At 37.0% G+C, this 14,448-nt stretch overlaps 1 protein-coding gene across 1 annotated transcript in view; it reads left to right on the top strand.

Moving 5' to 3' along the window:
• Positions 1–14,448, top strand: part of LOC144981108 (uncharacterized) — a 109,976-nt gene that overhangs the window by 90,407 nt on the left and 5,121 nt on the right. The window contains exons 32-39 of the mRNA XM_078929237.1: positions 580–687; positions 1,165–1,236; positions 3,956–4,078; positions 5,810–5,917; positions 7,313–7,447; positions 8,797–8,931; positions 10,650–10,805; positions 12,261–12,377. Of these exons, the coding sequence (XP_078785363.1) occupies positions 580–687; positions 1,165–1,236; positions 3,956–4,078; positions 5,810–5,917; positions 7,313–7,447; positions 8,797–8,931; positions 10,650–10,805; positions 12,261–12,377 (954 nt within the window). The remainder of the gene's footprint in view (positions 1–579; positions 688–1,164; positions 1,237–3,955; positions 4,079–5,809; positions 5,918–7,312; positions 7,448–8,796; positions 8,932–10,649; positions 10,806–12,260; positions 12,378–14,448) is intronic.

Here is a 14,448-nt window from a genome sequence, read left to right as displayed (position 1 = left end):
CTCTCTCTCTCTCTCTCTCTCTCTTCCTCCACTCACACACAAACACAAAGCATTCCTCCTCCTCTCTCCTCTCTCACTCTCTCTTTTCTCTCTCTCTCTCTCCTCTCTCTCTCTCTCTCTCTCTCTCTCCTCTCCCTCCTCTCTCTCTCTCTCTCTTCCTCTCTCCTCTCCTACTACAACACAATCTCTCCTCTCTCTCTCTCTCTCTCTCCTCTCTCTCTCTCTCCTCTACTACTACACACATCTCACTCTCTCTCTCTCTCTTCCTCCACTCAACACAAACCGCATTCCTCTCTCTCTCATCCCTCTCCTCTCTCATCCTTCTACACACACACACACACACACACACACATACATACACACACACCCAGACTCACACATAAATCAGATGAAAAAAACTGATTTTTAAGAAAATAATGTTTTAAATTTTTATATTTTATTTTTCAAAGGTATTTATTAAATATTAGTCCAATGTTACCATAAAGACTGAGTTATATTTTTCAAATCAAAAGATTTAATGCTCACTGAATGGATATGATTGAGGCTAATGTCGTGTTTCCTTCTTTTTTTGTGTCCCAGGATTGCCTGGAATCAAAGGAGATCCTGGTCGTGATGGACTACCCGGATTGAGAGGTTTGGATGGACCAAAGGGAGAGGCTGGACGCCCTGGACTCAGTGGGCTTCCTGGTGAGTTTTATTATTCTTCTTCTCCATTTTTTTTTTTTTATTTTAATTTTTTTTTTAATTAATTAATTAATTTATTTATTTATTTATTTATTTATTTATTTTTATTTTATTTTTTTATGTTTTTTTTGTGTGTGTGTGTGTGTGAGTGTAGACCCTATTCTGCTTGACAGTGTACAGCAGTTTGTAAAAACTTGTAGAAACAAATGAATATAACTAACAGCAATGAAGATGGACAAAGTTCCTAACAAGGAACATTTTGGACTAAAGACTCTTCCGCAGCTAACAACAAAAACAATTTTAACTGTTTTATGATACCTAACATCCAGAGAGTAGGAAATACAGTTCTTTGAAGTACTTGATACAATTTTATATTTTTTGATTTGTGAGATTTGCTTCCAGTAGAGAAAATAGCATAAATTTGCATAATAAATAAATACCAAAAAAAAGAATAAATTGTATTTTTGTATGATTTGTCAGGTGATGCTGGAGCCCAAGGTCTTCCCGGACGTGATGGTTTGAATGGACTCGACGGAGTGAAAGGAGACAGAGGTATGTCTTTTCAAAGTCCTACAAAATTATCTCTTTCTTCAACATGCCCAAAGTGCAACCAAGCACCACAAGATGCAAACCACCTCGTACTAGATTGCCCAGAGACAAAACTGGAAGGGGGATTTGAAACCATCAACAAATGTGATGATGACTTCCAAACCTGGATTGATACCTTGAACATAGAAGTGTAGCCGAACGATACTACTATCTCTTTCTCTCTGTCATTGTTGAACAAAGGGACAACATCATGGTTGGGATATACCCATTGGGAACCAAAATTTCTGCTTAATAGTCAGATCTTTGTGATTTTAAAGGGAAAACATCATGCATGAGATATACTCATTGGGAACCAAAATTTCTGCTTAACAGCCAGAACTTTGTGATTTCTTCTTTCCCCAAATTAGAAAACAATGCTGAGGAGGGGGGGCAGTGTGGCTCAGCGGTACGGTCTTCGCTTCAAATCCGAAAGGTACCGAGTTCGATCACCGCCGCTGCGCTGTGTGGCCTCAGCAAATCACCTCGCCCTAGCTCAATTTGCGGCGCTGCACTATGGCTGATGTCTGGGTTATTCCAGTTTTCCCTTGGAATAAACCCTAGAGACAAATTTCCCCTGTGGGATGAATAAAGGGAATTTTATTTTTTATTTTATATTTTTTATGTCAGCCCAGCAGTGATCGAGTTGTTGGGTCTGTTAGATCTGGTGAATAATACTTTGTAATAGACTGGTATCCTATCCCAGGTCGGGAAAGCAAGCAAATTACTACTGTGCGATTAATGCTACAGAAACAGAGATGAACTCTGGTTAATGGGCTTCAAAACCCTCTTTGGGAAACATTTTAATGTTTGTTATACGAAGACAAGATAGATAATCCGGATAATATCACCATGCCTACATTTACATTCTAGCATAAACCTCACTAGTTACAATGATACGGTTTTTGTAGATGAATAGACAAAAACAAATGAATCAGATGTTTGGTTGTTCCCCCCCCCCCCTCCCCTTACCAATAAATAAGAACAATAAATTAGACATAGATCACTTAGGATATGGGGGGTTCTGATGGCTCTGTACTTCACACACAAAGGGTCCTGATGACTCTGTACTTCACACACAAAGGGTCCTGATGGTTCTGTACTTCACACAAAGGGTCCTGATGGTTCTGTACTTCACACACAAAGGGTCCTGATGGTTCTGTACTTCACACACAAAGGGTCCTGATGGTTCTGTACTTCACACACAAAGGGTCCTGATGGCTCTGTACTTCACATACAAAGGGTCCTGATGGTTCTGTACTTCACACACAAAGGGTCCTGATGGTTCTGTACTTCACACACAAAGGGTCCTGATGGTTCTGTACTTCACACACAAAGGGTCCTGATGGTTCTGTACTTCACACACAAAGGGTCCTGATGACTCTGTACTTCACATACAAAGGGTCCTGATGGCTCTGTACTTCACGCACAAAGGGTCCTGATGGTTCTGTACTTCACACACAAAGGGTCCTGATGGTTCTGTACTTCACACACAAAGGGTCCTGATGGTTCTGTACTTCACACACAAAGGGTCCTGATGACTCTGTACTTCACATACAAAGGGTCCTGATGGTTCTGTACTTCACGCACAAAGTGTCCTGATGGTTCTGTACTTCACACACAAAGGGTCCTGATGGTTCTGTACTTCACACACAAAGGGTCCTGATGGTTCTGTACTTCACACACAAAGGGTCCTGATGGTTCTGTACTTCACACACAAAGGGTCCTGATGGTTCTGTACTTCACACACAAAGGGTCCTGATGGCTCTGTACTTCACACACAAAGGGTCCTGATGGCTCTGTACTTCACACACAAAGGGTCCTGATGGCTCTGTACTTCACACACAAAGGGTCCTGATGGCTCTGTACTTCACACACAAAGGGTCCTGATGGCTCTGTACTTCACACACTAAGGGACCAGGATTGACTGATCTCGAGTGAAGTGGGTTTTTTTTCTTTTTCTTATATAATGTTTTGTAAGCATCTGAGTGTATTCCTCTTGAATGAATCCTTTGCTTATGTCTGGTAGTGACTTTAAAGGTGATTCAAACTAAGCACATTGATTAGCTGCTTATGGAATCCACTTTTGTTCCTTATTTGAACTACTTCCCTTTCTCTTCAGTGCTGATGGTTTTCCTCGGATCCGCGGAAATCCGCGATTTTTGTGTCAGAGGAGGAATTTCCTCCTTTAAAAAATGACATTTTCCTCAATCAAATTTTCTGGCTTTGGGAGATTTGATGTGGAGTGGAACAAACTGGTGCAGCTTCCCCACTATCCAGAAGATAGCTAGGGTAGTTAATCATCTCAATGGCTCTAAAAGTGGGGGTTAGTGAAGTAAAAATGTGGCGTAAAGAAAACCATTCATAATTTTTCTCCTTTTTCCCTTTTTGTCACCATCAGCACTGTCTCTTACTTTTTCTTATGTACTTTTAATGGTAAATCAAGAATATTTTGACCGTCCTATCTTCTTCTTTTTTACTGGTGCTGAAATGACTGAAAAATGTTGCAAACGCTATTAACCCCCTTAAAAACAAAAACAAGACCAGCACACATTTGTTCCAAGATATGGAAATTCTGTATTCTTCTATGTAGTTATGTCATCCAATTCAATACAAACGTTAAAAAGTAAAGAAACCAATTAAGCTTTAACAGTAACCAATCGTTTCTTTTATTTTTTTCATGCAGGTCTCCCTGGTGATCCTGGTCTTGATGGTCCCCCTGGACAATCAACTGTTGGTCTTGATGGAGAGCCTGGTAGAGATGGAGCACCTGGACGTAATGGTCTCCCGGGAGCTAAGGGAGATCCTGGTAAGTTTGGGGGGGAAAGAATTTTTTTTTAATATATTTATTTTTTAATTGAAAAAGTATGGGCTTCACATTGCTACTTCTTAGGTACTCCATGGAGGAATAAAGATAATCCATAAAATAAATTTCTTTATCCTAATGAGCAATTAAGAGAATAACCTTGCCATAGGAAAAGACAAACAAAAGTTCCTTCTATTTTTCCATTTTTTTACCATCTCAAATAATTGGGATTTTTTTTTGGTACCATAAAATAATCCAAAAAAAAAGAAACTCATTATAAATGAATTGGGGAAAGTGACAGGATTGACTAGTCAATTGACATGTCATATCTGTGTTGCGTTTATTAATTAATCCATATTTTTGTCCTGTTGGTCTATTTCCGCGTTTTCAAAAAGTTCCGACATTTTTTTCACCAACCGTTTACAGGCCTATGGCAACTCTACAATTCTAGATATTTGAAAATTGTCCCTTTATCTTTTATTCAGGACGCAGTCTGTAAAATTTATTTGGTTTGGAGAAATTTATCCATGATGAACTTTCCTATTTTTGCAAGTATTATTCTTAAATTAAAAAAAACTATCAGAGGCAAGTAACTCTTATATAAAAAAGGGACAGCACAACACCAAATGCATTATACATAAAATAACCCTAAAGGGGCTCCGTTTTAATCAAAACACATCAAGATAACAGCTTAAATACTTTTACTGCTGTCTTGGTGAAATTGTTCAAATCCATCCATTCCGATGGACGCTTGCTCACTGCTTTCAAGACGAAGATGGAGAATTATGGTGCCACGTTGAAGTTTAATCTAACCCTGAGTATAAAAGGTCAATCTTTTTATATTCGCAAGGCATTTATCATATTGTTGGGGGGTTTCTTTTTCTCATTTGTTGGTTGTTTTTTGTTTTGTTTTGTTTTTTTAATTTAGCTTAGAAAACTGAACTCAAAACGTACTATTCAGGATCTTATGTTTGGCTATGTGGTCTTGTGGTATGACACTCGCTTTCGGATCGGAAGGTCCTGGGTTTGAGGTTCGCTCGTTGCATAGTTGAGTCCTTGGAAAAGGCTTTTTACTCACATTCTCTCACCGTACTCAGATGTAAAATGAGTACCTGGCCATTAACAGCGTTGTCTCTGTCGAAAAAAAAATTGTATTATTACTTAACAGGTGTCATGTCTTGTTCTATATGTTACATGTCGCTGTTGGTCAGGGCCCCTTTATAAAGCTCTTTGATCATGTTAAGTGGATATTACGCTATTATAAAAGCTCCAATTTTTTTGGTTTGTTCGTTCTTATTTCACATATTTGAAAAGAAAAACAAACTATGAAATTTGGCTCACATTTACATTGTGTTTTATTGTGAGCAATAGATATAGATAGTATGCGCTTGGCTTAGAAGCTCATAACATTGCCATCTGGAAGTATAACGGACCAACACACAAAACTGTGTGTGACCATACACGTTTATAGTCTGGTTAATACAGTTTAGTGAGAATTATTCATGAATGCGGATGGCAAAAAACAATAACAAAGACCTGAGTGATGTCAACTTCGAACTATCTATAGCTTCTATAAATGGCAAAAACTAAACTTTCAAATTTCTCGTCATTTTAACTTTAAAATCAGTTTTTTTTTACATCTGCATCACACGGACTTAAAACCAGTTGAGTCTTTCGGTCACATTTTTTTGAACACCTATAAGCCTCATTGTCCAATGTCGTCCATGTCTTTAGGTATGCCTGGTCTTGATGGAACAAATGGTGCCAAGGGAGAGCCAGGAAATATTGGTCAGCCTGGAGAAAGGGGAATGAAGGGAGATCCTGGACTTCCTGGGAGAAATGGTGAGCTCTTTTCTCTCTCTCTCTCTCTCTCTCTCTCTCTCTCTCTCTCTCTCTCTCTCTCTCTCTCTCTCTCTCTCTTCTCTCTCTCTCTCTCTCTCTCTCTCTCTCTCTCTCTTCTCTCTCTTCTCTCTCTCTCTCTCTCTCTCTCTCTCTCTCTCTCTCTCTCTCTCTCTCTCTCTCTCTCTCCCTCCCTCTCTCTCTCTCTCTCACTCTCTCTCTCTTCCTTTTTTTTTCTTCTTTCTTTCTTTCTTTTTTAAATTGACTGTTATACGCTTTGATATGTCGTTGAATTGCATGCACCACACTGCTTTGGCAGTAGCCACCTTATGTACTAACACCTATGTGCACATATTTGCAGATCTGAAAACCCTATACAATTATTGGCTTGATTTAACATTGGATGTTATGGAGATTTTTTTTTTTCCTTGAGCTCTTAACAGTTTGGGTTATCATACCTGCAAATAAGTTCACTTCCCTATGAATTATTTCACTGAATATGGCAATGCTCTTTGAAAGAAAGTGAACAGTGAAATTATTCGAGTAATCAATCAACTAGGTTTAATTTGGCTCATATGAGGATTGAATTTGGGGGGGGGGGGGGGGGGGGGGGGGGGGGGGGAAGAAATCCAGGTTTTTGCAATTTTCCGACTTATCTTGTTTGGTATTTGGGAGTTGATTTGTTTAAAGATGAAAGTATTGGTTGTTTAGAGGCAACAGTCGGGTGGCACTTACTTTGTCTTCTATCCCCTTGTAGCTGTTTTCCAATTTGCTTTCTGATTTTGTCTTGGAATGAAATTACTTGGTTTTGTCCTGGCCCTGGCCGGAGTCTTTGGCTGGGAGGGAAACAGTTAAAAGCATAGTTATAGTTTTGGGAGATGATATTTTTTTCCCTTGTAAATCATCTCTCTGTTATGTATTATATTTGTTATTTTGAATGTAGGCATTTGAGTGTATTCCTCCTTGTTGGATCTTGTGCTTGTGTCCGGATGAGACTTATAGGTGATCTCAAACTAAGTACATCGATGGTATGCTCTTGGAATCTACATCTGATCCCTATTTGTTCCCAGTTCCCTTTTGTCTTACTTTTTCTTGGGTGCTTTAATTGTAATTCTAGAATTTGACTATTCCATTTTCTTTCTTTTTCCTGCCGCTGATATGACCTAAATGTGTTACAAGCGCCATAAAACCCTTAAAAACAAAAATAAACAAACGAACCTTATAATATGTTCTTTACGAGAAAAATGTTCATGCCTTCATACTTTAGCAAAGGTTGCAAGCCTGATAAATGACGCATTGAGCATGGTGAACCTTTGGAAATGTAAAAATAGATATTAACATATTCATATTATAATTTATTTAATCTATTTCTTGAATACAAATTGTGCTCCGTTGCAGGATTTGATGGAAGCCCTGGACAAAAAGGAGAATCTGGTCTGCCTGGATTCAACGGAGTGAAGGGAGACAGAGGAATGGACGGGTTGCCTGGCTTGGATGGCCAACCTGGACTGCCTGGATTAGACGGACCACAAGGTGAGATAGATTTCCATCAGTCACAGCTGAATAGTTTGAAACATTTGCAGCCGTGATTAAATCTCAATAAAGATGAGAGAAGATAGATTGAAATGGTTCGGACATAATAATAATAATCTTTATTGTCCAAATTAAAGGCAATTCATGTGAAGTAAACAATGCTCAGTTTGGTTCATGGTATGAAAATCAACATATTTACAAATACAGACACAGCCATACATGGAAAGAGACGGGAGTACTTGGGAAGGAAAGTATTGGACTTACAAATAGCGAGAAAGAGGAAAAAGGGACGCCCAAAGACTAGATGGTGGGATAAGGTAAAGGATGATATGAAAGAACTGGGCCTAGAGGAAGATGATGCGCTGAACCGAGATGTATGGAGATGTGGCATTCATTACGGCAACCCTGCAAACTGCGGGATAAGCTGAAAGAAGAAGAAATTCAATTTCAAAACTTCTTTGGATTTTTGCCATATCTCATATGATTTCCTTTTCATTGCAGTCATGCTATCTTAACTTTTTAAAAATATTTTGGGAAGGGGGAATGGAAGGGAAATTATCTTTGAGTGATAATCACCACTTTGAATGGCATTATCTACAATAATTTATCATACGTGAGTTAGACCCAGCTACCCACATTGGACAGGGTAGTGGGAGTGAGTGAGAAGGAAGACTTGAATATTTTATCATCATGGGCATTTCTTTTCGTATACCGTAATTATAAAATTTACTGTTTTAATCTCCAAAATGCTATTTTCATCACCAACATTTTATCATCAATACGTTTTTTAACTCACTCAACCCTAACACCGACTATATCCGTAGTTTACCTTGGTTACTTTTACCCCATGCCTATTTATTACATTTTTCTGAGACAAATTATAGGCGTAGTATCAAAGTTAATGATTTTAGTTTTTACATATAAATAATTGAAGTTGAATAAAACTCTATGCACATGCTCATTTTTAATACATTTTTTCCCATTTTGAAAAGTAGAAAATATTATCTCCAGGATTGAGTGAGTTAATATTATGTCTCATTGTGGTTTTGCGGTATGATTTTGGACTATTATAAATGTCAGACAGTTTGAGTGGATGACTGTACAGCTTAACTGGTATGCTTTTAGAAGAGGCATTATACATAGTTTCCTTTGGATACAATAATTGAGTTGCTGGATGAATTTTGTGGACTGTACCTCGCAATAGTCTGTCATGCTATCCAAAGAGTAGTAAGCAATTGCTGCTGTTCTTTTACACTACAGAAACTCTGGCTTTAGTGAGCTCTGAAGAACCACTTTTGTTTATTCAATAATAATTCTACTCTTCAATCCCTCTCTTGCATCATAACCAGGTCTCATTGGACCCAAAGGAGATAGAGGACTTCCTGGATACGATGGAGAACCCGGTTTGCCTGGTTTGGATGGAATCGTTGGTATGAAAGGAGAACCAGGTTTCTCTGGAGGGGTAGGAGATAGAGGTTACCCAGGTAAAGTATTCGTGTATATTATGGTGTTTGACTGATTTCTTGAAACAAGAAGTCAACAAAAGCTAGTCATTTATCTCTTCATCGCTCCCAATATGCAGTGATTTGCCAGTGTTTCTGGGGTTGATGCGAAAATAGAATCTAAAATGTCGCCTAGTTCAAACTGTGACAAAAACGTGACTAAAAAAAAAATCTGATATTTTAATACATAATTTATTTATTTGCTGAGAAGACAAATAGGTAGAAAAGAGATATTATTCCCATTATTCCCTTGGACTATTTACTTCACTTCATTACGAGTTTCATTTTTTTTAAATGTCAGATTTTATCAAAGGAGGACTTCTCTTGTGCCACTCCCACAGTGCGCACCTTTTGAGAATGAGTCGTATGTAATTTTATTTTAAATTCAAATGAGGACATTTCCTTTTTCTGCAAGGATAAAAAATATATTAGGGTCGAGCATAAATTTCCTATTTAAGACTGGTGTCAAGCAGGGATGCTTGCTCTCACCATTCCTGCCCATCCTTGCCATTGATACACCTGCTATTATCATTTTTACTACTTAAAACATCCCTGTAATATCCTTCCACTTCTTAGTCAGTTTTGTAACCTGCTATTTTTCACCAAGTACACAAGAGGGAAACATAATTCAAATTCTTTTACTCAGTATAATCGGCTATCATTATTCGTGATAAAGTTTGACACTTTTTCTGTTGAACATGGCATGTTATGCTCATTTCGTATTAATGACAAAAGCGCTTTACAAGGGGTCCCTGGCCAACAGCAACATTTAACATGTAGGACAGCACATCACGTATTTTATTACAATTTTTTTTCCGGACAGATACAACGCTGTTAACGGCCAGGTACTCATTTTACACCTGAGTACGATGAGAGAATGTGAGTAAAGAGCCTTCTCCAAGTACTCAACTATGTGCCCAAGTGAGGCTCAAACCAAGGACCTTCCGATCCAAAAGAGAGTGTCATACCACAAGACCGCATAGCCGAGAAATACCATGCCCAAGGGAGGTGAGGTTATCAAAGACTATGCAACTAATGCCAGGATTCAGAAATGGCAATCGAAAACAGTGGGTCACATCCAACTGAGTACTGACAGGCTATGGCAGGACTGCTGCAAACATGCATCGATGGGGGTTTGAGGGAGTCGGCAGACTGTCTCCATTGTCAGGGAATGCCAGAGACTGAAGACCACATAATCCTGCACTGCCTTGTGATGAGATTGGTGGGAAGTTTTGAGGCTGTCTTCAGTTGCGGTGATGGATTGAAAGACTTGTTGGGGAATTCCTTTCATGAAGATATGTGACCCTTCGTCTCAAAACGGCATTAAGTCGGGTTCGTTAAAATGTTGAAAATTGAATTTATAACCAGAAATATCAGACTTGTGTTGAGTCTGTATGTTTTATTAAGGAGAATGGATACCATATTTTAGGCTGCTAATGCCAACAATTTATATTCTTGACCAGTTTAACTTTAAATTCGACTTTAAAGCATCTGGTTCGTTCCGACATAATACCGTTTTGAGACGATGGGTCACATATAGCCATATAAGCTGCTGCTATTTACTACTAATGCACCAAGAAGCATTCCAACTTTCTGCCTGCTTTTTTTTTGTTGTTTCACAACCACCTACTACTTAGGTTGAAACCACTACAATACACTGTGATTATCATTGCTGATGTTTTGACTTATTCCTACTCTAGGTGAGCCTGGTCGCAAGGGAGACGTGGGTGATCCTGGTCCCCCTGGTATATGTAACCTCTTTGATATTCCTCCTGGCGAGAAAGGAGATAAGGGAGACCGTGGAAGGGATGGAAATGATGGATTCCCAGGACCAAAGGGAGAAGCAGGACTCCCTGGTAATATATTTGTCTCCATCTCCTTTCCTCCTCTTCTTCTTCTTCTTCTTCTTCTTCTTCTTCTTCTTCTTCTTCTTCTTCTTCTTCTTCTTCTTCTTCTTCTTCTTCTTCTTCTTCTTCTTCTTCTTCTTCTTCTTCTTCTTCTTCTTCTCCTCCTCCTCCTCCTTCTCCTCCTCCTCTTCCTTCTTCTTTTCTTTTTCTTCTTCTTGTTCCTCCTCTTCTTCTCTTCCTCCTCCTCCTCCTCTTCTCCTTTCACTTTCATACAGTCATTTGACTAATGTTTTTTGTATACTTTAATCAGATTTAGGATATTTCATTAAAATCAATCAAAATTAGGAACATAGTATTTAAACGATCCCATGAAATGACAGGTTTAAATTTTGGTCATTTATTGGAAAAATTCCTCTCTTTGAACCTCTTTAAAGGTATTTAACCAAAACAGAGATACATTCAGTGTCTTTAAACAATACAACCACCGATTCAGCAAAACTTTGTAATTTTTATTATTCCCCATCATTGCGTTGAACCAAGGAAAGTGTTATTATATATGTAATTGACATTTCGATTTCATGGCATTGCTCCAGTCATAATAAGATTAGAACCATATCATGTTTTTTTAAAAACTAGATATAGAAGATTTTCTATTTATTCAGAAAGCTAAATGGGATAAAGTAGCCAATGTGTTGATTAAGGGGCGGTTTGGGTCTTTTCTAAAAAAAAATTAATTACCTATAATAGGCGGTTTTCATCATTCTGTATCGTCAATATAGGTTAAAAAAACAACATTTATGGTGAAAAATTTTAATTATCTGTGTTGATACCCATTTTGCGACCTAATTTGGGGGTCTGACATAAAAAAATATAACAATCTTGTGGCAAACGTTCCACAAAAACTAATGAAGGAATGACCTCCATATTCTTCCCTCTTGTCAACATTGTACCATAGTGTGTCACTACAGAGAGATTTTACGGCTTTAGCTTATGGAATTTTTATTAGAACATTACAAAGTCGAGAATCAAAATGTTATGACAAAATTGACCTTAAAAATTCAGAATTAGGATTATAATTCAAAATTCACATATCTTATCAAAAAAATATCTCTGATGTGACATAATACATTATCTCTGTGATTACTGTGGACATTTTCAGACAATTCCATTGAATAGATTCTGAGAAACGTTTGACACAGTTTCCCATACCCTAAGAAAAATGACATATTGAGAAATAGCAAAATGGCTTCCCGTTTTTCACACTTTTCTTACTACCTGTACCATGTTTGAGATTGTTTTTTGTGCCTTTATAGTCTACTTTAAGAATTGGGACTTCAATTATATTATTTCTACGATAATAAAATATCATTTTCCACCAAAATCTCAAAATCCATTTTTCGACGAATTTTCTTAATATTTAGACCCAAACCGCCCCTTAACCAGTAACTTTTACTTTATTGTCAGGTTTGCCCGGCCAAGATGGATTAAAGGGAGACCGTGGTTTGCCTGGACCAGATGGACCACCTGGTTTTGATGGAGAACCCGGACTGGCTGGTCTGCCTGGTATCGATGGATTGCCAGGTAATACACGCATTGAATATTCACTTTTACCATTTAGAGTTAAAGAAAAATGGTTAATGATGATAATAATCTTTATACTAATGGAGCTAAAATCACGCGACCTCAAATCAATGCTTAACTCACTCAATCCTAGAGATTTTTTATACTTTTCAAAATTTGAAAAAAATGTATTAAAAATGAGCATGTGCAAAGGTAGTTTTATTCAACTACCATTAACATGTCAAAATTAAGAACATTAGCTTTGATACTACGCCTATAATTTGTCTCCGAAAACTGTAATAAATAGGCATGGGGTAAAAGTAACCCCAGGTAAACTACGGATATAGTCAGTGTTAGGGTTGAGTGAGTTAAAGGATATTTTGCACCACATGGGAAAATTCTAACAAATTTGAAATTGTTACACATCTTTTGAAAGGTATGTGGGCATAATTTGCAGTATTGAAATGGCATTTTGGATTTTTAAAAATTTTCATTGCCAAATAATGAAACAGAAAAGGCAAGTGCTGAGCCCCTTTTTTTTTTGTTAACAATTCTAGTAGGAAAACAAACGAAACATAAGTTGGATTGGCAATTGTTAGGGTGCCTAAATTTATCCTTGACTGTTTGGTAATTGGACATTTCTTTTGATAATAATGATGATAATAATAGTAAAATAATAATTTTAATGATTATAATTATTATTATTATTATTATTATTATTATTATTATTATTATTACTATTATTATTATTATTATTATTTATTATTATTATTATTATTATTATTATTATTATTATTATTATTATTATATTATTATTATTATTATTATTATTATTATTATTATTATTATTATTATTATTATTATTATTATTATTATATGATTATTATTATTATTATTATATTACTATTATTATTATTATTATTAATATTATTATTTATTATTATTATTATTATTTATTATTATTATTATTATTATTATTATTATTATTATTATTATTATTATTATTATTATTTTGTGCTTGACCGGTAATCAGGCATTTCTTGTAATGATAATAATAAAATAACAATAATTTATAGAATTTTTGTGTGAACGATCAAAGGAAGATAATCATATCACATTTTTATTGACTTAGTTTATTATGAATTTGAATTATTACTCCCCGTTAAAGACCCTATTCTCATATGTTAATTATATTTGTTACTATATTGTTAGTACATTGCCCTTGTTATTTATAGTAACAATAGTTGTTTCCCTTAGGTATTGGATATAAAAGGAAAAGCTTTCAGAAAAAAGCCCTCTAATGTGCTAACCTCCAGTGAGACTTCAGTGTTGTCATTTTATATCGAGAGCCTTCCGGCTATTCATGGAGCGCATGACAATAACAATGTGCGGCTATGTGGTCTAGTGGTATGACACTCACTTTCGGATCGGACAGTCCTGGGTTCGAGCCTGGCTCGACGCATAGTTGAGTCCTTTGAAAAGACTCTTTACTCACATACTCTCTCTGTACTCAAGTGTAAAATGAGTACCTGGCCGTCAACAGCGTTGTCTCTGTTGGAAAATTTGTAATATCGCCAAGAGGCGTCATGTCTCGTTTAACATATTACATGTTGCTGTTGGTCAGGGACCCTTTGTAAAGCGCTTTGAGCACATTTAGTGGATATTCATTGCTGCCAATCCTACTGGAAATTGCGGGAGACTCCCGCATTTTTAGTTCGTCTCCCGCGCTCCCACCCGTCACACCGATCTCCCGCATTATCGTGCAGTAGCCTGACTGTAGGCCCAGGCTCAGAACCCATGTTAGCCTACCATGCGGGTCGTTTCGGTTCTTTCGGTAACGTACGTGAAATTCTGGTCCTCTATTTCGTAAACAGAAGTGAGTTCAAGTCGTTTGGTATTGTGATGATAGATTTATAATCGGAAAGGCCGATACCGAATCCGTTCTTTTTAGTGAAATTAAATAGCTCTACATGGCTGATATCAATTGTAATTAAATTATTCAGATTGAGATTTACACATTTATGTATCTCCCTGTTTTTTTCTGAATCTCCCTGATTTTCTGACCAAAACTCCCTCTTAATAAGCTTGGTGG

The sequence above is a fragment of the Berghia stephanieae genome, chromosome 10 (assembly GCF_034508935.2).
Source record: "Berghia stephanieae isolate SIO BIC M18660-M18661 chromosome 10, UCSD_Bste_1.3, whole genome shotgun sequence".
Classification (NCBI taxonomy): domain Eukaryota; kingdom Metazoa; phylum Mollusca; class Gastropoda; order Nudibranchia; family Aeolidiidae; genus Berghia; species Berghia stephanieae.
This window is presented reverse-complemented; position numbering and strand designations above follow the sequence as displayed.